This window comes from Montipora capricornis, chromosome 2 (genome assembly GCF_036669925.1).
Source record: "Montipora capricornis isolate CH-2021 chromosome 2, ASM3666992v2, whole genome shotgun sequence".
Lineage (NCBI taxonomy): Eukaryota > Metazoa > Cnidaria > Anthozoa > Scleractinia > Acroporidae > Montipora > Montipora capricornis.
This window is the reverse complement of record NC_090884.1, coordinates 45,282,956-45,306,202: the sequence shown is the minus strand read 5'-3', so window position 1 is coordinate 45,306,202 and position 23,247 is coordinate 45,282,956. Positions and strand designations below refer to the sequence as shown.

Below are 23,247 nucleotides of genomic sequence, written 5' to 3'. Positions count from 1 at the left end.
GTAATGCAATATCCGGTTATCCTCTGACTTGGTAACACATCCAAGTGGGCTATTTACATAAGTTTATAATTTTCCCTGTGAAAAGGTACTAAATTCTTTTGTATACCATCGCAGAAACTTTTTAAGCACCTGCTTGCCGGTTTTGATTAGCATCAATGCTGTTGTTGTTTCACAGCGGTTATCAGTTACACGCGGCCCTCAACGACTTTTTGCCATATTTCGAAAGTAAAATTTAGGTGGACGTCAATCAAAAGTTTCCATGACGATACTCTTGTTCTCTTGGCGGCAGTTGAATTCTTAATGGAAAGGTTTGATTGACGTCCACCTAAATTTTATTTTCGAATATGAAAAAATGTCATTAAGGGACGCGTGTTAATGATAACCGCTGTAAATGCAAAAAACTATTCTGCAATGTCACTTAAAGCTATCATTGGGTCACGAAAAGTGGACTTTGGGCTTCGGGGTACGGAATTGAAACTGGATATTGACTAAGATACCAAGATATTATATTTAAAAAGACACTGAAATACTGTGAATCCTTCGAACAAAGTGTAGGCTACCACAGTCTCTTGTTTTTAATCGTCTGCAGGTATTACCCATTGCACGCCACGGAGCTAACAGCTTTACCATTCAAATCCCTTAGGTATTTGCTTGAGATATGACTGGAGAATCCCAAATAACTCTAACTGGAGAATCTATGTGGGGTGAAGAATGACATCAATCATGCTCTCTCAGGCAAAAAACGAGGGTATGTGCTGATGAGACACAATTGTAATAAGAGACCTTGAAGCTGAAATGATGCAAGAAGTGTCACAGTGTAGCGATGTCAGAGTCGAAACTGAACTCATGCCACTTGACAGCAACGTGATGCGGAATAGAACAACGCAGAAAACGCTCGTCTAGATGTGTCGGAACCGTAGCCAGGGTAAAACATATTAAAAATTATAAAAACGTTCACTGGCTATATACAGTTAAAAACTTTCGAGCTTTCGGCTGTCAGGCTACAGCCTTCAATGGAAATGAATGGGAAAAATGACAACTACCATACATACAAAAATAGGTGAGACTATAAAAAGAATATTAACACGGGAATCGAAAAAATACATATTTTTTCCCGTTTTAATATCGTTGACATGTATGATGTAAAAGGTATGCTCTAGGTTAGGTATTTTGATATTTTTTGAACTGAATTTCGCTATTATTAGATCTTAGGAGGATTGTTTGGAAGTGAATATTAAAACGGGAAAAAATACATTTTTTTCCCGTTTTAATATTCTTTTTATAGTCTCACCTATTTTTGTATATATTGTAGTTGTCATTTTTTCCATTCATTTTCATTGAAGGCTGTAGCCTGACAGCCGAAAGCTCGAAAGTTTTTAACTGTATATATCCAGTGAACGTTTTTATAATTTTTAATAAGTTTAATTTAGTACTTAGATTTCCCACGGTCCAAATCTGCAGTTAGGTCTGGGTGCAAGAAAGGTGGGACATATCCACCATACTTTGTGGTCGATATTCGCATTGCCTTGTGGTTTTCCCTTACGTCATATCCCTGTAGCACATTGCGAGGGGGTCGCCATTTCTAAGTTTTACCGGTTTGTGCCAAGGACGGTTTAGTTGGGTGAAATGGGTGAGAAAACGGTCGAAGATCCCCGGGAAATGGATTTCTCATCAGCTAGTAGGATAGTGGAGTACCGAATACCACTACCCATTTCCGTGGAAGAATATCAAGTAGCCCAGCTGTACGCCGTTGCAGAGGCAAGCAAGAACGAAACAGGAGGAGGCGACGGAATTGAAGTGCTAGTGAACGAACCCTATGAGATTGACGAGCAGAGAGGACAGTATACCCATAAGATTTTTCATTTAAGCTCGAAGATACCAAGTTTTGTTCGCATGCTTGCGCCGTCAGGTTCTTTGGAAGTCCACGAGAAAGCGTGGAATGCTTACCCATTTTGTAGAACAGTGTATTGGAATCCTTACATGGCAGATAATTTCTTCCTTTGTATTGATACTTGGCACAAAAAAGAGTTTTTTGAAGATGATGAAGAAAAGTTCGGGAATGTTCATAAGCTAAACGAAAAGGAACTGAAAAAGAGAGAAATCGTTGAAATAGACATATCTGATGAGCGCGCTGTCTCTCAAAGTGATTACAAAAGAGAAGAAGATCCTGCGCTTGTCTTTTCAGCAAAGACCCAACCTCCGAGGTGTCCCTTAAAGAGGAATGACTGGAAAAAGGACGCAGATTCCAAAATGACCTGTTACAAGTTATGTCATATTAAGTTCAAATGGTGGGGTTTACAGGCAAGAGTCGAGGGTCTCGTTATCCGCGTAGTCAAACGTCTCCTGGCCAATCTTAATCGTCAGTTGGTATGTTGGATCGACAAGTGGTATGGCTTGACCATAGAGGACATACGAGAGATCGAAGACGCGACTAAAAAGGAACTCGACCTTATGCGAAATAGGGGACAAGTGCGTGGAATGGTTGAAAAATGAACTTCATGTACTTTCGTTGTACATACTGTGAAGCATCGAAAATTCTATGGTAAATTAATATTTGAAGAAGGTACTTGCAGGTTATTGGAATTGTGAGCGTTAAGCTCATTATAGTATTAATTTCGACTTTGTTACAACATTTAGTAATGACTGTATGATGCGAGCATAATTAGTTTTCTGTTTCCACTTTAGCAATTTTGGTTGGAAGTGATGTTGTCGCAGTTTACGTATTTTTGAGAGTGTTGCAACAGTATAGCATCTTTGGTACTGAACTCTGAGATTTCACAAATATAACCCTAAGTCACTGCAGGGAACCTTAGCCCTTTTTAGCTGAACTAAAAAGTATAGCCTTTTGGCTGCCATTATGATAACATCATTTACATGGGTGTTCCATAATAGATCACTTGTGATTGTTATTCCTAATAACTTTGCACTATCAACGAGCTCTAGCTCTTTGCCATGTACCCTAATTGGCTCAAATGTTGCCTTATTTCTAGCAAAAGAGATTCGGAGTTCTTTGCATTTCTCATTATTGAGTTGAACTCTGTTAGCCAGGGACCACTCGGCTACCTTATCAGCAATAATTTGGGCACTACTAACCTCGCCCTTTCCGACAACATCAGATGCAGTAGTGTCGTCTACATATTTCCAGACTCACGCGCCATTAATTACCAGGTCGTCTATCATAACTACAAACAACCAGGGCCCTAGTTTCGTCCCCTGAGGGACTCCTGAGGGGACTGAGCCCCACTCAGAGAGGCATCCCTCGGCCAGTTTGATTCTGTGGAACCGGTTACTTAGAAAATCAATAATCCAATTGATTACACTAAAAGGAAGATCTAGTTTACCTAATTTATAGATTAGAATGGTATGATCTATCAGATCGAAAGCCTTTCTATAATCGAAAAGGATAGCTCTTACAGTAGATCCGTTGCCATCAGTTCCTGTGATCCACTCATGGATCATGCTGAGCAAGGAGATAGTGGTGGAGGACTTTGGGACAGCTCCGTACTGGCTAGAATCCAGTACCTTCATCACAGCTGGCCTTAGATGATCAGTTACAACAATGTCCTCGGCAACCTTGGACAGGCATGGTGTTAGAAAGATGGGTCTCAGGTCCTTCTTCAGGCTCTGCACAGGCGTTTTCTTCGGAAGAGGGGTGACATCAGCATATTTCCAGGAGCTGGGCAGACGCTGTTCACTGAAGGAGGCGTTCAGGATGGTTTTACCGGGAACGCGACCAAGCTTGCAAACTCTCTCAGTAGCCAGTTTGGAAGACCATCGGGTCCAGTAGCCTTTGCGGGATTGAGCCTTGACAACAATTTGTAGATTCTCTCTTCAGTTACCTCCAGGAATTTCGGGCAATCCTCCAGCGGCAAAGGGGTCAGCGGACTGGATCTGTATTCTTCTAGCGGCTCGAGGAAAGCCTTGTTAATGGTGTTAGCAATTTCCTCCGCAGTTTGATCTTGGATCTCTACAATCAACAAGAACAATATGTTTGAATAATATTTCATTTCCACAGCTTCAGTGCCCTTTCCAATTCCATAATTAAAACACATCCTTTGTCATAACCTTACATTCATTGCCACAAAAAAGGGATTGTTTCGGCATACCAGGAGGAGCAAGAGTGGCACAGTCGGTTAGTGCGCGGCCTTGGTGCAAGAGGTCCTGAGTTCGATTCCCGGATCTCGCATCCTTGTTTCGACTCCTTTCCTTTCCGTGTAGCTAGTAGCTTTAAATACCCGTAAAACGGAGCACTGATGGAGAGTGGGGAGTAAAATGAGCGCACCGTCGACCTCAGGTTTGTCAGTTTAATTACTGTCACGAGTTATCGACGTTAAATAAGGTCTACTAGATACCAGAAGTATCAGTTCAGTTAGCATCTTAAATTACCAGACCTCAAATTAGATTTGTTAATCACACCTCGTGCAATTTGGAATAGATAAGCAGGAGTAAACTTTTGCAAAGACGAGGAAGATTGCACTAGGCAATAGGGCTAGTGCAATTTGTAGTATTTGAAAAAAGTAACAAATGCTTGTTTATTCCAAATTTCACGAGAAAAATCATGTGATGACGCTTTAATTATATCCAGGGCTCGCTTTTGATTTCAAAACCAAAGTTTCTATTGGTTTTTATAAATCCCTACTGTTAATATTCCAAGAAGAAATTTATTATGTTCACCTCTACTCACACACGCACACACGGATTTCTAAGTTTTGCCACTACTTAAAATAGTTTTATTGATATCATTCATAAGGCCGTAAAATAACACCGTTTTTGTAGTGGAATAATAAATCTCTTAATCGATGGTCTAACATATAAGGCCATCTCCTTTTCCTTTTTTTATCCGTTTAGCATTGTCCGCCCAAATTTTTATGTTGCATAGGAGTTTCGGGGGTGATCCTTTTTCCCACGCTGTCTTGATTTTGCAACAACATCCACCAACTTTTCAGCCATATTGATTTTGGGTTCACGTCTTGTTTGTTTTCCGGGTTCCACAGCTATGATGCTGGGGTAGCAGGACTCCGATTCCGAGACTGCTCAGGAAACGCATTTGACGCTAAGCGAAAAAAAAATTAAGGAGGATGGGCTAATACTCGCGGACATTTTGCTCACTGCTCGCAAAATGCTTTGCCACTCTCAAAATATCCGCGCGTATTATATGTTAAACCATCCAATAAAATATATTTATCGCGCCGTCTGAAAAAAAAAACCCAAAATATACCAGCAAAAGCTCGAGAATGAGCAAGAGTAGAATCTTCTCTCAATGCAGCAAAGCACAAGGAATAAATCTAGAAACAAACAAAAACAAGATACGAGAATGCGTTGATCGAGCCGTGTCTCCAAAGCTGCGATTCCTAATTCTGCTGTCGTACTTAGTATCATCAGCAGAATAGCACACGATTGCAAATTTGTTTTGTGTATCTCCAGCTTTTGTTTGCACTCGTGTTAAATAAGTGTCTGCTGCAGTTGTCAACAAACTGAAGTCGCGGTTTATCACGTTACCTAAAGGAAAACATTTTAAAGAAGTCATGCGCATTTACAAAGACAGATGGAGATTTCCAATGTGTGCTGGTAGGATAGACGGCACTCATATTCTTGTAATTGCCCCACCTACCGACCATAGCTGACCATGACGACTTGATGGATCACAAAGGCTACCACATCATTGTTATGCAAGCAGTAGTTGACTATGAAATGATATATGAAATGAATCATATGGTGAACTGCGGATGTGAAATCAAGTGAAACTATGATCCTCGCAGTTATGAACGCAATTTTAGCAATTGCATAGGGAAGCCTGAAAAATTAAAGACTTCCAGGGGATTTGAACCCGTGACCTCGCAATTCCGGTGCGACGCTCTATCCAACTGAGCTATGAAACCACTGATGTTGGGAGCTGGTCATTTGTGGGTTCTAATGTTCCCGTGATGATGTTCAGGGACATCGTTAACGAAAGGTATACTTGGTTATTTAACAATTATTCCATGAGCGCGCATTCGATATGAGATGGTAAATTGCCATTTGCCTATAACCAGTCTCATATCCAACAAGCGCGAATGGAATAATAGTTTTGTTAAATTCCCTTAACTCCAAAAGTTTGGAAGTGCGAAATATGAGCGAAAAACGCGAGAAAATCCGAACGAAATCGAAAAAACTTGATAAAGATGCGATGTAGTGTAATACCTGATGGTCAGACAGACGCAGGCTAATTACAAAAAACATTTCTTACTTTTTCGCGTACTTCTAAACGTAGGAATTGATCCAAACTTTCCACAAAAACGTTACATTTTTTAATTGTTGTATTCAGATCGAAATTTTGCTCTCCAGCGAAAGCTTAACATCGCGCAGCGCAATCATTAGCCACGTAAGGTCAAACTAAGGTATATGAGCTAATAACCGAGATTGATCAGTAAAGCAATCTGAGCACGAGAAATGTTTTAATACGAGGTTGAGAATTTAATGAACATGGGTATACATGGATATAAATGGCTATTTATTATAATACACGCCTATACATGGATATATATGGATGTAAATGGATATACATGGATATATATGATATTACACGGCAATATATGGATATATATGGTTGTACATTGATAATGATACGCGAGCATGTATGAATGAATATACATGGCTGTACACAGCTGATCATAGGTAGACATGGATTTACATCAAAATATATGAGCATAAATGGCTGTACATGGATATACATGGCGGAACACGGCTGTACATGGTTATAGATGGATATACATGGCCGTACACGGCTATACAAGGTCATACATGGCTGTACATAGTTATACATGGATATACATGACTGTACATGTACATGGACATACAGGGCTGTAGATGGATATACATGGCTGTACATAGAAATACACGGATGTACACAGCTGTACATGGATATACATGGCAGTACACGGCAGTACATGGAGATACATGTATATACATGTATATACATAGGTATACATGGATATACATGGCTGTACATGAATATAAATGGATATCCATGGGTATAAATGGATATACATGGATATACAAGGCTGTACAGGGCTTTACATGAATATACGTGGATATACATAAGCATGCATAGATATACATGACTGTACATGGATATACGTGGCTGTACATGGATAGAAAAGGATATACATGGGTATACATCGGTATACATGAATATACATAGGCACACATGGGTGTACATGGCTGTACGTGGATATACATGGATGTACACGGATAAAAATGGCTGTACATGGATATACAGAGCTGTACATGGTTATACATGGGTGTACATGGATAGACATGGGTATACATGGATATACATGGCTGTACATGGATATACATGGGTATACATGGATATATGTGTGAATACATGAACATACATGGCTATACGTGGGTATACATGGATATACATGGCCATACATGAATATAAATGGCTATACTTGGATATACATGGGTATACATGAATATACATGGCTGCTGCTGTACATGGATATACATGGATATACATAGGTATACATTGATATACATGGCTGTAAATGGATATACATGAATATACATGGCTGTAAATAGGTATCATCGTCGATACCGACGGACTGCTAAAGAAGAAGAAGAAATAGGTATATATGGGTATACATGGACATACATGGGTATACATGGATATACATGGGTGTGCATTGATATACATAGGTATACATGGACATACATGGCTTCACATGGATATACATGGGTATACATGGGTATACATGGATATACATGGCTGTACATGGATGTACATGATAATACATGGATATACATGGCTGTACATGGGTATACGTGGATATACATGGATATACATGAGTATACATGGACATACATGGCTATACGAGGGTATACATGGATATACATGGATATACATGTGTATACATGGACATACATGGCTATACGAGGGTATACATGGATATACATGGACAATTGGGTATACGTGGATATATATGGCTTTACATGGAGATACACGGATAGACAAGGGTATACATGGTTATTCATTAGTGTACATGGATATACATGAGTATACATAGATATACATGGGTATACATAGGGAAACATGAATATACATGGCTGTATATGGATATACATGGGTATAGACGGTTATACATGGAAGCACATGGTTATACATGCGTGTACATGGATATACATGGCTGTGGTATGTGAATACATGGACATACATGGCTATACGTGGGTATACATGGATATACATGATCATACATGGATATACATGGGCATACATGGATATACATGGGCGTACATGAATATACATGTAAGATATAGAATTGTACGCTAACAATAAATGTGAAATCTAAGTAAATAGTTTTGCCCTGACAGAGTCTGACTGCACATTAAGAGATGGTTTCAATTCTTTGATGTAGAACATCTCATGAATTAATCGTCTTGCCATTTATTGACCAAAAACCAGCCGATATTGTGAAGCGCCAACTTACTCAGCTAAATAAGAAACTGGATATAGATCCACAGCCAGTTTTTGTCAGCCGCAAGCTCGAGGATGTCCTTAAATTCCGTGAGCCCAAACCATCATTAGTCAGCCAACAACTAGTCGTCTATAAATTTCAATGTGACTCGTGTGATGCGAGCTATGTTGGCTATACAGCTCGTCACTTGCATCAACGAATTAAGGGACATAGATATTTAGCTATCGGGAGGCATTGCCTAGCAGATCATGGCCAAACAACAGCACCCCCAGCGGCGAGTTTTAGTGTCATAAAGAAATGCGCATCGAAATTTGACTGCTTAATTCATGAGATGTTCTACATCGAAGAATTGAAACATTTCTTAATGTGCAGTCAAACTCTGTCAGGGCAAATTTCACATTTATTGTTAGCGTACTATTGTATATATTGTTCTATTGTTCTATTGTTCTTGTACTATAAGTTATGCTTCATCCGATTAAAATGTGCCTGACGATGACATCGGACGATGTCGAAACGTTGTCAAAATGAATCTAGTTGCGTTTGTCTTTTTAATCAAGCTCTTATCTTGTCGCCGGAATACATACAGTACAAATTAAAATTAAATCAGTCATTGTCCCATTCAAAAAGTAACTTGGAGATGACAACCGAATTGTATTGTAATCTAAAACAGGTAGGTTAAACAGACGCGTATTCACTGTACACAGGTTCAGCATTATTATTTAAAATTCCTGGGGTCACGGTACGTCGACTCTCTGTGAGCCGGACACCTCTCTAAGACGGACAGCTGAGGCCGGTCCCGATGGTGTCCGTCTTAGAGAGAGTTGACTGTATAATTACTTTATTTCATTTTAATAGTACTCATATTTATTCTTCACTGAAGACTACCGGAATACTCAAAGAAGAATGTTCTTTATTAAGAAAATAACACAAACAGCGGTGATAAACATAGTATTCCAACGCATTTTTATATAGAACTTGACGTTTCGTATGCTAGTGAGCGTTACAATTTTTAAAAACTATATATGTATGTTTGTGTTATTTTCTTAATCAAGCTACGATGGCCTAAGAACAAGAGTTTATACGATACAGTTTATAGAATGTTCTTTCTTTTACTCAGTAGAACCAAAAATATTGTTTTCCTTTGCTACCAAACCATTTCTAGTTTTTTTTTAAACCAAATGCACTGTAAAGATAGTTAAAAATTCAACTTGTCCGCTGACAAACAAGTTTAATTTAGTACTTAGATTTCCCACGGTCCAAATCTGCAGTTAGGTCTGGGTGCAAGAAAGGCGGGACATTTGGTCGATATTCGCATTGCCTTGTGGTTTTCCGTTACGTCATATCCCTGAAGCACATTGCGAGGGGGTCGCCATTTTTAAGTTTTACCGGTTTGTGGCTAGGACGGTTTAGTTGGGTGAAATGGGTGAGAAAACGGTCGAAGATCCCAGGGAAATGGATTTCTCATCAGCTAGTAGGATAGTGGAGTACCGAATACCACTACCCATTTCCGTGGAAGAATATCAAGTAGCCCAGCTGTACGCCGTTGCAGAGGCAAGCAAGAACGAAACAGGAGGAGGCGACGGAATTGAAGTGCTAGTGAACGAACCCTATGAGATTGACGAGCAGAGAGGACAGTATACCCATAAGATTTTTCATTTAAGCTCGAAGGTACCAGGTTTTGTTCGCATGCTTGCGCCGTCAGGTTCTTTGGAAGTCCACGAGAAAGCGTGGAATGCTTATCCATTTTGTAGAACAGTGTACTCGAATCCTTACATGGCAGATAATTTCTTCATTTGTATTGATACTTGGCACAAAAAAGGTTTTGTTGAAGATGATGAAGAAAAGTTCGGGAATGTTCATAAGCTAAACGAAAAGGAATTGAAAAAGAGAGAAATCGTTGAAATAGACATATCTGATGAGCGCGCTGTCTCTTCAAATGATTACAAAAGAGAAGAAGATCCTGCGCTTGTCTTTTCAGCAAAGACCCAACCTCCGAGGTGTCCCTTAAAGAGGAATGACTGGAAAAAGGACGCAGATCCCAAAATGACCTGTTACAAGTTATATCATATTAAGTTCAAATGGTGGGGTTTACAGGCAAGAGTCGAGGCTTTCGTTATCCGCGCAGTCAAACGTCTCCTGACCAATTTTCATCGTCAGTTGGTATGTTGGATCGACAAGTGGTATGGCTTGACCATAGAGGACATACGAGAGATCGAAGACGCGACTAAGAAAGAACTCGACCTTATGCGAAATAAGGGACAAGTGCGTGGAATGGTTGAAAAATGAACTTTATGTACTTTCGTTGAACATACTGTGAAGCATCGAAAATTCTATTGTAAATTAATATTTGAAGAAGGGTACTTGCAGGTTGTTAGAATTGTGAGCGTTAAGCTCATTATAGTATTAATTTCGACTTTGTACAACATTTAGTAATGACTGTATGATGCGAGCATAAGTAGTTTTCTGTTTAAACTTTAGCAATTTTGGTGGGAAGTGATGTCGCAGTTTACGTATTTTTGACAGTGTTGCAACAGTAAAGCACATTTGGTACTGATCTCTGAGATTTCACAAATATATTGATTCGATTTGTCAGTGTCTTTATGTACAGGAGCTCTTACAAAAACAAAGTGGTTTAATCTAGGTTATTCGTTTAAAAAATTACTCAACGATTCTCAGTTTATACAGTAGCCTTATTTTAATCTTTAAAGACACCACAGCAGGTGAATTCTCCCAGTATATTCCCAGTATTTTGGCTGCAAGCTATATTTAAAGCCATTCAGTGAACTTCTCAGCTACATGTATGATGTAAAAGGTATGCTCTAGGTTAGGTATTTTGATATTTTGTGAACTGAATTTCACTATTATTAGACCTTTGGAGGATTGTTTGGAAGTGTGTCACCCTTCATGCTGTCCCAAACAAGGCTCAAATGAAATGCAAATAAATAACTCTTGACACATTTTAGCATTCCTTGCATGCAGTTTGTTAAATGGGGGTTACTGTGTGCCATTAGCTTGGAAAGGTTCTAAACTAATATGGCAGGCAGAAGTTGTTGAAGGCAAACATGGCAAAAATTACAGTAAATTTATGGGCTTTAGGCCAACGTGGAAGTGCTGTAACACCGCTTCAATTAGGCAGATTTCCACTGTGAGAGTGTCTTTTAAAAGACATTTATGCTGAGATAATTTTCTGGCAATATAAAAAACAGATTCAGGCTACAACGACCATAAACGAATTTTTAACATTTCATACAAACCCTTCTAAAATCATGCAAATTGCTGCGAAATTAGAAACCACATGAGAAGATTTGTAATTCGAATTTACGGACGTCCTACCTTCCTTAATGGCCTTATTTTCTGTTGAATGAATGATATCAATAGACCTATTTAAAGAAGTAGCAAAAGATGGAAATCCGTCTCTTTTTGGTGGTGCTACAGCAGTTTAAAGTCTGCCGAATTCCCATACATTTACTGTAATTTTAGCTGTGTTTGCCCCCCAGCCAAGATGGCATCAAAAACCGTGGAAAGGTCTATTTATAATTACCAGGTAAATCACATATGGGTGTTAGGTTATCCCAGTGAGTTTTCGTATGGTGGAAAAACTAAGGAGTGTGGACAATTCAAAGTTGGTTCTCTTTCTTTGTTGTATTTGTTAGAACCACTTTCCCTAAAATACAAGCTGAAAACTAGTATGAAATTAAGCCATAATAATAATTATCAACTGCACTATATGAAGTGGGTGTTTTGTGGGCAATTGTGTGGTTTACAAACCTTTACTTTGGGCAGGTCACTCGGATACTTAGTTCCATTACTCTCACAATTTTTTGCACGTACTTTGGGGTTCCTCACCCAGCCAAAAACTATTTGATATATACATCTTATTCGATGGTTACATATGTGTGGATATTTTGAGAGTTGCGTAGTATTTTTCCAAACCCCGCAGGGGTGAGGAAAATTATATGTTAAACCAACGAATACAAGATTTATTATTCTACTATAAAGAAGGTGTTATTTTGCTTCAATTTGATTTGGTAAGAGTGTTAAAAAAACAATGCATCATCTGTCCTTCAGGGTGCGTGCGAATGATGTAAACAGCACAAAAAGCCAGCCAAAGATCTTTATTTGATTGTATAAACAAAATGACGAGTGGGAAGCGATGACAAGCTAAATTCTCAGGCTTTTCATCTTGTGGAAAACAATTTCTTTCATTGAAAAACTCCTGTTCCATCTGTATTAATTTTGTGTTGTTCTAAACCGGTCAAACTATGACAGTACAGTGTATTACCGTCTCATATTTTGCGCGTTCTCTTGACCAAATATGGTAAAATGGCGTATAAGTGGAATAATAAATTGGAATAAAGCACGTTTCTAGGTGGGAGAGTTGGGTAGACACTGTTGTCCTTCCCTTTTATAAGAATTTGTTGATCAAGTTTAATTCATTGCTTTTTGGACCCTGAAGATATTTGAAACTGCTCAGTCTTGATGCCAATGTGCTGGTCACAGTCTTTTCTTTCCAATGATCCATTTTTGAGGTTTGACTTGAAGAACTGTGAACCCTTTTAATAGTAAGGGAGTGTTTTTCTTAAAAGGCCAATCAATTAATAACTTTTGAGATATTTCATGTGTTCATGGTTTTCAGGTTTGAAAGTAACTTTGGTGTAGTTATAACGACTTGATCAATGTTTTTTTACATCATTCGTGAGACTAAATTTGGATTAGAGTAATATAGAAATTGCACAAATAAAAATTGATGTTGATACATACTGTATGTTATTTTTCATCTTTTTAAAAAGGGCAAGAAATCCCTGTCATCTGGTTCAGCAGTTGAAAGAATGTGTTAAAGTTGTCTTGAACCAAACTGTCAGTTAGCCTGCATGCTTTCTGGCTTTTTGCAGCCTGGGTTATGCTTGTGAAAAGCTGTTTCCGCTTTCTAATGTTAGACTCACTGCATTGTCACTCGCATGATTCGTGATTTAAGTCAACAGCATCCTGGTCTTTTTTTTTTTTTTTTTTTTTTTCTTCAGGGTAACCTCCCTCACCTGACACCAAAAGGGGGCTCCACTCTTGAGCTAAATCAGTTTTCACTATTCATACCAGGTTTGGTTGCTGCTGCTTCTTAAAGCAAAGGTCATTCTCTCCTTACTTGGGTGTAAAAACAGAAATGGTGGATAAAATGTCAAACAGGTCTTTGAAAAACCAGGTAAATCTGTGACTGCTGTGAAAACAAGAAAGGTTTGTCAGAGAGGGATTACCCAGTCGCTGGAATTGCAATAGGCAAGGACCAAACATGTTTCTCCTGCTGGTGTTAATGGCATGACTATTCGGGGGCTGTGGTGAGGGGTACAATAGCTGAAACAACCCAAACATTTACAAAAATGCTAACCTTAGGCCTCAAGATAATGCTTTTTAGAAAAATATTAATGTTTAGGCCTAAGGTAAGCATTTTTGTAAAGGCTTGGGTTGTTTCAACTATTGTACCCTTCACCCCCCTACCCTTTCCCTCCTAAGAATGACATGTAAAAATTTTAACACCAGACAATTTTTTCATCAAAAAATTGGGGCCAGTTCAGGGGTGAGAAGACCACAAGAGCACAAGTTGCAAAATATTTGACTGGCCTGCTCTCAAGTATAGCATAATTTTGATAAACAACAAATTCCATCTGTCACCAACATAAGGGAGACCCACAAGGCCTTGAGTGGTGTTGTAAGTCAATTACCTGTTATGTTTGGAAATATAGTCCGTAACTGATTCAATATTAGACAAGAAAGTTATGCAGGTAATTGGCTCAAGCAAGGGTAATGTACTCAACTCAGATCAAAACAAGAGACTACAGGTAGCCTACACTTTGTTCATAGGATTTTTAGCCAAATTATTAACATTTTCCTTTCAAGTTCACTATATTTCAGGGGTTTTTTTGTTCTATTATCAATATCCAGTTCAATTCTGTAGACAAGTCCAAAGTCTACATTCTGTGACCCAACCATAGGATTATAAGTATGATTGCAGAATAGTTGTTCACATTGAAACTGTTGTTAACGGCATTGATTTCAATCGAAACCAGTAAATGGAAAATACAAAACAAAACCAAATTAAGGTTACAAGAAATGCCTCCAAAAGAAATATGAACACAAGATAAAATGAACATAAGTTCACCTTATTCAATAATTTTTCTTTGATTTAACCTACGATTAGCACTCTTTTGGCTGCATTTTTGTTTCCCATATAAACCTTAAAAAGTTGTTACATTTACTATGGTAAGCACTCAAACTGAGTGTACTCATGCAAAGGACTATTTTTAAAGTCACAAACAATAATAAAAGGACCAGAAGGGTTAGTTAAGTAATTCTATATTTTTTTTATTGTTTCTTTAAGGTACAAGTCAAGAAATTGAGACAAATATATTTGAAGTCACTTGTCCTTCTTCTCTGATGCAATTCCGTTATGAAGATCTTGGACATCTTTCTCCAGAATATCAAACAACAGAGTACCTTCTTCATCAAACCACGAAGCAACAGACCTTCACAAAAATAAAAGAAATTATCAATTCAGAACCTCATTCTTGAAGAAAAGAGGTAACAGGTTCAGGGAAGGCACACCTAAGATGTAGGTGACACATGTGCTCTGGATTTCAAACCCACTAATGGTGTGCTATTCCATGAACACAGCAAGGGAAAGAAATGTTATGAAAAATTATCCGCTGTATCATGTCCCATGCAGAAATACTAGTATTACATGTAACTTAATAACAAGCAAAACAATATCCAAATGCTTCTAGCTACAGTACTGTCTAGGTGACCAAACATATAATTCCACTTTGCCACCAGTTCACATGCTCAGGAATGTGATCACATGCGTTCACCTTATTGGGTTTGAAAAGCAGAGCATGTGACCCATATCGTTGATCTCTGAGCGCAAAATCAACTGTATGTGCATCTCTGAAAAAACAGTCTACCTGTTTTGGTAGTAAACTTATGGCAGGAATATTTCTTGACCTAAAGAAGGACATACAAATTTGCAATGCCCATGCTCTGGCCCTGCAATGGTCAAAAACTAATTTTTCGAAATCGTACCCAATTAATTTTTGTCCACTCCAATGAAACCTCTTTCCCAAAAAAGATAATTTGAAGGTAGCTTTAGATGTAAGAATACTTTTTCAGTCTTACAAAAAGGTCAGCAAAAATTGCTCTATGAAAAGATTGCATAGTTTTACAGCAGTTGCCATCCTGAAAAGTGCAGGAGAGAGTAAGATGTTGTCGTCAAAATCAAGTGCTTTTCCAAGGCACTAAAATTGTCACTGACACTTTTTAGGAAACAGGCCCCTTCACTATGTGGAGCAAAGATAGTATCATTACACAAATAATAACAATAATATTATTACTAATCTCCTTTAGTACCTTCGGTCCATAATGCATAGGTCTGATAAGATACAGGTTGCAATGATTCCTAGAATTGACTTTGCTGCTTCCCATTCTTAACATATACAATGTACTGTACTATTATAGTGACTACAATATTCATGACGTAGAATAATATAAAATAATTAATTATATGGTCTCTGCAAGTCACTCAAATTCAGATACTCTCTCTAGATCCTTGACTGAACCTTACATAATGTACTGTAATTTCTGGGGCATTAGCAACTAAATTACATGTATACATGTACACCCAACTAATTATTTTAAAAATGAATATTAACAACTACATACTTTTTCAATGACTGCTCTCTTTCTTTCTTTGTGCTACTATCGATGTATTTCATTGTTAAAGTGTAGTTTGGATCATAGCGCTTAAGTGTTGAAGACAAGCGCCAGTAGTTATCAGGACTCTGCAAGACAAAAACATGCAAAATTTAACCAAAAGAAATGAGTATAAATGAACACCCTGTGAGCCACCCTGCAGCAGAGCCTCTCACCAGATGGCAATAAAGAAAGGCTCTGCTAGCAGGGTGATAAATAAGTTGCCTTTGGTTATTGGTTTTATAAGGTAGAAGTGCTATGAACAAAAAAAACTCTCCATTTATGTCCCCACTGTCAAGTCAAGACAAGATCTGTGTCAACTGGCCCTTTCACTCTAAAGACCGCCAATGCCAGACAATTTTATTCATAACTAAGGGATGGGTTCGGTTCTAAAATAAAAAATTGTCCTTTTTTAAAACACCATACACAGGTTACAAAAATTACAGTGGTATTCTGCTCCCAGCATAGCCACAATTTAATAACCAAAATACAAAAAAAAGGTAACCAGGGATGTTCTTAACAATGTTTTAAAATTTATTGATAGCAGGACATTCAATGTGATTCACAAGTTTCATGCAAAAGGTCATCATCCAGATACATGTACATGTACATGTTTTATTGAAGGGCAAAGTGAGCCAAATGAATGTATTTCATAAAATTAACATCAGGATGCATATTCAGTCTGTCGAGCATAAATCCTAAGAAAAGCAAGTTAACCACTGTACTGGATAAAAGTGATGAAACAAGCCCCTGGCTCCACCTTGAAACTATGTGTAAGGGTAATGTGAACCGTGCTAGAATCCTTGCCAAAAGCTTTCTTTTCATAACTTACTTACTTACTTCCGTCTAGTACATAGATTTAATTATCCTCACTAAGACTTCACAAATAGTAGAAAAAAATAACAGTATACATACCATGCCAGCTTTATCTTTTTGGATGGCAAACATGATGTAGTTTTTTTCACAACAAGTTGTGAAGACTGTCAGCACACTCATCAAGAAGAAGTATCTTTACGTGATTGTCAAGGAAATGTCTTTAATTACAGGAATGTTGTTTAAAACAGGTTGATATCCATACAAGTATATAAATAACTATATGCTATATCAGTTTGCCATTTTCAGAATGATCTACCTCTAATGCCTTGCGCAAGTCAAACTTTACTGTGAGCTTCAAGAAGTGCCTTAGTTAATACACACAATTTTAAGCATTTTGTGGATAGCTATTCATTTAGTCTGAGTAGCTGGTGAAATGTTGGCGCAAGAGGCAAATTAACGAGTGGCAAAGCTGCATAGAGAATGGGGAGGGGTGTCTCTCCCCATTCTCTACGTGGCTTTGTTGCTCGCTGTTTGCCTCCAGTGCGAACAATCCTGCCAGCTACACAGGCAACTACAGTACTCATTGTTTTTGTAGATGCAGTGAATGTTTTTGACACGTAGATACACCACAGCTGGAAATAACAGTTGGTCATCGGACATTGTCTGACCAAATTTTGAAAATGTCCGGCCAATTTCACATTATGATCAGACACGATGACCGAACATGTCACCAGCACATCTTGAGTTCTCTTCTTCAAGGTGTTGTCAGTCAATAAATTATGTCCAGTCCAATTTGTCAAATGTCCGACCAAAAGGAAGATTTGAAAGGACATACATGTATGTCCTCTGAATAAAGAAAAATTATCTCCAGCACTGTACACTGTAGTATTTTAAACTTTGAACTTTTCCTATACAGATTTTAATACTGTACACATTTATTTGTAAAGCACCATGAGCATAGGAATCCGAATGGCACTTCTATGAATAACACGTATTATTATTGTTATTATTATCAAAACTAGACATAACAAAAGTGTGTGGCTATTACTTCCTGCCTACTAAAGTCACTAAATGAAACCCTCCCCTTGCTCTAATCCCCTCAATATCAACATCACTTATGTCTTAGAACAACTCTGCTCCTCCACTGAAGATAAACAGCAGCAGCATTTTTCTGAACAGAAAAGCACACAACTAAGTGATACTGTATTAAAAATGACAAACCCAAACACTTACCTTATTGTTAAAAATAATTATTCTTAAACTAAACTGGGCATTTCCAGTTAGATGTCAATGTGTGAATCTAAGGGCGCGTTTGATTGACCCTATTCCGGAATAAGAATATGTGGAGTGATGATTAACACGGTATGTTTGGCAAGTTTCGAAGCAGCAAGGATTATAAAAATATGTTTAAAATAGCATTTTAGCAGGTGTTTGGCAATTTTAATGTGAATCTCCGTAAAAATGAAGGATTTCTATCTTATATTCCATGTATTCCTATTCCAGAATATGGTCAATCGACTGCACCCTAATAATAGTACCCACATTTCTGGACATAAGTATATAGGGAGGGGGGAAGGGGAGGTTGGTGTCCCTTGTCTGATATTGTTATTAACAATAATAATATTAACTCTCACTGCTGGAATTTTGTTTCTTAAGAAACAAGCTCTGATGAAAGTTGACAGCTCTTCTCTAATTACTCATAACTCTAACTACATTTGTAATAACTCTATTCATGCCACATTCATATTATTTTTTAAGAAAGTGTGCAGAAAGACCACACAAACACAAGCTACATATACACCTGTGACCAGAGAGGTTCCCTGACAAAAGCTGCACGTAAAAGCTGTCTACTGTACTTGACTGCAATTCAGTGCCATGTTCTTTTAAAAAAAAAAAGTGCAGAAAGGGGCAAAAATAGCATTTCCCTAACAAAACAGACCACGTTTATGGCAATCTTGGACTCATTAGATGAATGGACATGAACAAGATTGTTTTTAATTAATTAATAAATCTAGAAAGGATACGAAGCCACACACAGGATGAGAACAGGCCGTGACACTGGAAAAGGGAAGAGATAATCATAAATTAAGGCAGCAAGAGCAAAACCACAAGAAATGGTGCAGATAGCAAGGCGAATATCTGTTATCTTGTGGTCCTCCACGTAACCAAAGCCGTCTGTCAGTACCTATGCAAATGATAAGGTAAAAATAACAATATTGGTCAGCAAAATTATTTTCTCAGCTTTTTCCCCAATAGGGAGCCTGGTCCCAGGCTTATGTAAATATGAGTGGAGCGAGGCAAGAGAAGGACTGCTCTCGGCTTGCTTTGCTATACATGTAGCAACAGCAACACAGAGCCTTGTCCCAGGCTAATTTTAAGCACATACCAAACTAGCCTCTGAACGCCATACAGGTCTATGCTTAATTTAGTAAATTTTCAGCTCCGACTATTGCATTTCTAGCTTTTTGATTGGCTAAAAAACTCAGACTATGAGCCAATGGTCGAAGTTTTACGTCATATGGAAAATAGTGGACCAAGATGCTCTTTCCGGACGCTTTGTAAATTTTCAGCTCTGACTATTGCATTTCTAGCTTTTTGATTGGCTAAAAAACTCCGACTATGAGCCAATGGTCGAAGTTTTACGTCATATGGAAAATAGTGCACCAAGATGCTCTTTCCGGACGCTTTGTAAAATTGTGGAAATAAAAATCGGCGGCAAAACCCGGTTTGAGAATTTACTAAAACAATAATTATTCCAATCGCCCTTGTTGGATATGAAGTGATTACAACCAACTCACGCTACGCGCTCGTTGGTTATTTTATCACTTCATATCCAACTCGGGCTCATGGAATAATTATTTATCTCTTTCTCTAAAACCCTTGAGATCCTTTGGTCACCAAGAATGGTAGCAAGCAAGCTAACAACATGAACTTCGGTTTTTTGATAGTTCAGCTGACATATGTGCAGTTGCCATGGCAAAATGAATAAATATAAACAGGCCTTTAAAATCAGTTTTGTTTATTTGCAGAACATCTGTTCGTTAGATTTTCTTTATAATGTGCATGCAACAAGCTTGTAACGATGCTCACAAGTTAACACTATTTTAATAATAGGGAGCTTAAGCACGCGCGTTTTTGAGACGCGGACGGCAACCGGAAGAGAACATTTCGCGTGCCAGGACAGTGGTGTCTCCCAGATTTTTAAACTAATAATCTCTAATGGAGAAAAAAAACTTAGCAATGTAAATCTTTAATTATCTCTTGTTGAAAGTTCACTGGAATATCTAGAATTTCCTCTGTTAAAGTTCAATTATTTTTCAATAGTCCAATTAGTTATTTCTTAAGGTGTTTTTGTGCCAAATTTCATTAAATTCTAACGAGTGGTTCTTGAGAAATTGGCGTACATGTATTTCTGATAAAGCTATTTTGCATTTCGCAATTTTTTAACTTACTATGCATGCGCTGTATTTAGCTGGGTTCTTTTGATAACAAAGAAAATCTGTGAATTGCAGAGTTCTTTGCATCATTACTGTTTCTACAACATACATTTCTCATAAAAGACTAAAACCATCAAAACACTTTGTTCAATTACGAGGAAAAATAGTACAGATAGAATGTAGCGACCGTGTTGAGGAAATAAAATGTTTATTTTTTTCCAATCTTTGCATGTGCACCGCATTGCGTTAGCAAGAGCGCTTGCAAAAACTGTGTTCGGCTACCTTAAACAATTTCATACATGTATTCAACAGAGTCAAATAGGGACACTTTCTGACAATAGCAATATCCGCTATATATAAGCAATTATTTGGATATTTAAATTTTGCCAACCATAGAACAAAAGAACCTTTGTTTCGAGAGCCAATAGATTTCTGGATGGCAAAGAAATGACAAACTGTATTTTCCATTGACTGAGGAACAAAAGAAGTGGAAAATGTTTTCTCACACACATCTGGGGTCTGGCCTGAGGGACCTTAGTCACATGTTTAGTGCTTTCATCAGTTGCTTTTTTTGCTGTCTACCATTGTTGCCACCCAATCCTTAATCCTTAATTAGAGATATTCACAGTATCAGTAGGATATTCTTTATCGCATTTGCATTAATTTGTTTTGTATACCATATTAGGTTGTGTTTGGTAGTGAAATAAAATAGTCAGTTGGCGGTGCCATGGTCAGCTTGACAATAGCCCCCAGAGTTGTGTGAGAATTTTCATATTATCAAGGAGACGTAACGGTGAGTATCACTATAATACAGAGAAAAAATTAATCAGCTCCAATGACAAAAAAATACCAACATACACCTAGTATTATACTACCTTTTCTTCTACATTATTACTTAAATTTGTTAATGTTTGTAATGCTTACTATTCTACAGGAATGCTTGACTTTTTTGTGGGCTTTATGTAACAGTATGAAAACAATGCAAGTACGATTACTTTCCATTGCACAAGAGGCTTTTTCTGTGATTTTCATGATTCTGCAGAATCTCACCTTCAAGTGCTAAGCGCCAAACTGCATTTTGGCGTGCATCAATCAAATTTACTAACATACTGTAGCTGGAAGATTGAATCCGCCTCAGGAAGGTGTACTGTTATATCCTTTCAAAGGTTCTTCAGCAAAAAGATTCGCACAGATTCAAGGGCTTTTCATCAGCGTTGAGTTTGAATGTATGAATTAAAGTACCATGGGAACCAAAGATGCTGCTTCGTGGGTTATGTCACACATGATTTGGGCATCTGTGCAGTGTTTGGCACTTACTTTCTTACTAATTTGCCTATTGGGCAACCAGTTTTGTTTTTAGGTTACCCATTGATTTTTTCGGTTGCCCACCTTTTAAAGACCTGTTGCATTAAAACTTAAAGGAGGCTTGTAAAAATGTCAATTTTGTATACCATGCATGTAAAATGGTATTTTGACAGACCAAACTGACTACGGTGTTCTAGTAGCCTTCACAGTATGACAAAAAACACACATCATGACAAAAAAACATTCTTTTCGCACGGATAAAGATGGTGGTTACGAACATGTTCCTTCTTCTCATCTGTTTTGTGGTTTGTACCAATATATTTCTAACAGGAAAAATAAAATGACAGCAAAGCAACGTAACATTATTTTTTTATTGTGTTTGCAGTGACAATGTTATATTACTAGTTACTTTCTTTGTTGCAAATCAAATCGTTCCACAAAATATCGGTCAAACAAAAATTCTGATTGCCTAATCGGGCAAGTCTTAGATTTGTTTTACTTGCCCATGGATATATTTCGCTTGCCCCAGGCAATCGGGCAAGCGTTAGAGTCGAACACTGCTGTGGTTTTGGGTTAAATCTTGGCTTGGCGTTGGAAGTTTGATTGATGGAAGTCAAACCCAGTTTGGACGTTGGCCTTTGAAGATGAGATTCCACAGAATTATGAAAATCACAGTAATGGTTAAATAAGGTTAAGAAAACTCAAGGGCTGACAGAGTAAAAAAAAAAAACAGAAACAACTGGGAATAAACTAAAATAATAATATGAGGAGTTAAAATTGAATTCAGGAAATGCATGGCTTTACAAATCACTTTTTAATATTTAATATTAAAAAGTAATTTTTTCTTTCTATAACTTTTGATGAGCATCTTGTCAATAAAATTATTGAAATAATTGTGAAAACTTGTGAATAACTTGACTTGTGAATACTGTAATGGCTAGCTAGTCTGAAACAGTTGTTTAGTTGCTGCCAAGCAACTCTTCAGAGACCTTTCTGATATTTGGCACACTCGTTGAAGGTGGGCGAAACTACTTTTGACGAGGATTGTACGTGAGCGCAATAAACAGTTACCTTCTTGGCTCCATCATCCAGGGCATTTTTGATCGCGTTACAGTCCCATTTATCAATCTTCACAGGCTTATCAGAGTCAATGGCCCACTATTTAAACACATAACATAAAAATTAATACGAAACAAAACAAAGCCCAAACCCAAAGTGGTAAGATTTAACAAATCCAAAATGAAAGAGATCGAGATATCTCTTTTTCAGTTTCTCACCTTTCCTAGAAATCCCTTTTTGCCAGTTGCCTTTCTCTTCGATGCTGGTGAGGCCATATTGTTTCTTTCGTACAGTCACCAAAAACATGACCGAGTAAACCTGGGACCATTAAATGCGCTTGCCTAAGTGAAATGTCATGTAAACTTACATAACATGTCCTAGAAACATGCACACTGTCAGCGGTTACTGATCTCGAATGGGTAAGTATGTTATGTATC

At 37.8% G+C, this 23,247-nt stretch overlaps 2 protein-coding genes and 1 pseudogene across 2 annotated transcripts; 2 read left to right on the top strand and 1 right to left on the bottom strand.

Annotated features, from left to right (window-relative positions):
- The first annotated feature begins 1,466 nt into the window (after positions 1–1,466).
- LOC138023677 (phosphatidylinositol transfer protein beta isoform pseudogene) lies at positions 1,467–4,569 on the top strand (annotated as a pseudogene).
- A 5,230-nt stretch (positions 4,570–9,799) lies between these two features.
- LOC138023665 (phosphatidylinositol transfer protein beta isoform-like) lies at positions 9,800–11,416 on the top strand. The gene has a single exon (XM_068870712.1). It carries the CDS (start codon positions 9,879–9,881, stop codon positions 10,743–10,745), a length of 867 nt encoding a protein of 288 aa, XP_068726813.1. The 5' UTR covers positions 9,800–9,878; the 3' UTR covers positions 10,746–11,416.
- Positions 11,417–14,788: 3,372 nt separating this feature from the next.
- LOC138023656 (signal peptidase complex subunit 2-like) lies at positions 14,789–23,167 on the bottom strand. Its single transcript, XM_068870701.1, has 6 exons — positions 23,029–23,167; positions 22,823–22,909; positions 19,034–19,194; positions 17,109–17,202; positions 16,164–16,282; positions 14,789–14,974 (listed from the first exon to the last, which is right to left on the bottom strand). Exons 1-6 carry the CDS (start codon positions 23,083–23,085, stop codon positions 14,866–14,868), a joined length of 627 nt encoding a protein of 208 aa, XP_068726802.1. The 5' UTR covers positions 23,086–23,167; the 3' UTR covers positions 14,789–14,865.
- Positions 23,168–23,247: the final 80 nt, after the last annotated feature.

What these genes read in the sequence shown, in the direction of transcription:
- LOC138023656 (XM_068870701.1), bottom strand. Translation starts at nt 23,085, where the DNA reads ATGGCCTCACCAGCATCGAAGAGAAAGGCAACTGGCAAAAAGGGATTT. An exon ending in TGGATGATGGAGCCAAGAAG is followed by an intron (nt 19,195 to 22,822) that starts GTAACTGTTTAT and finishes TCATTTGCATAG; the next exon opens with GTACTGACAGACGGCTTTGG. An exon ending in CTCATCCTGTGTGTGGCTTC is followed by an intron (nt 17,203 to 19,033) that starts GTATCCTTTCTA and finishes AATCACGTAAAG; the next exon opens with ATACTTCTTCTTGATGAGTG.
- LOC138023665 (XM_068870712.1), top strand. Translation starts at nt 9,879, where the DNA reads ATGGGTGAGAAAACGGTCGAAGATCCCAGGGAAATGGATTTCTCATCA.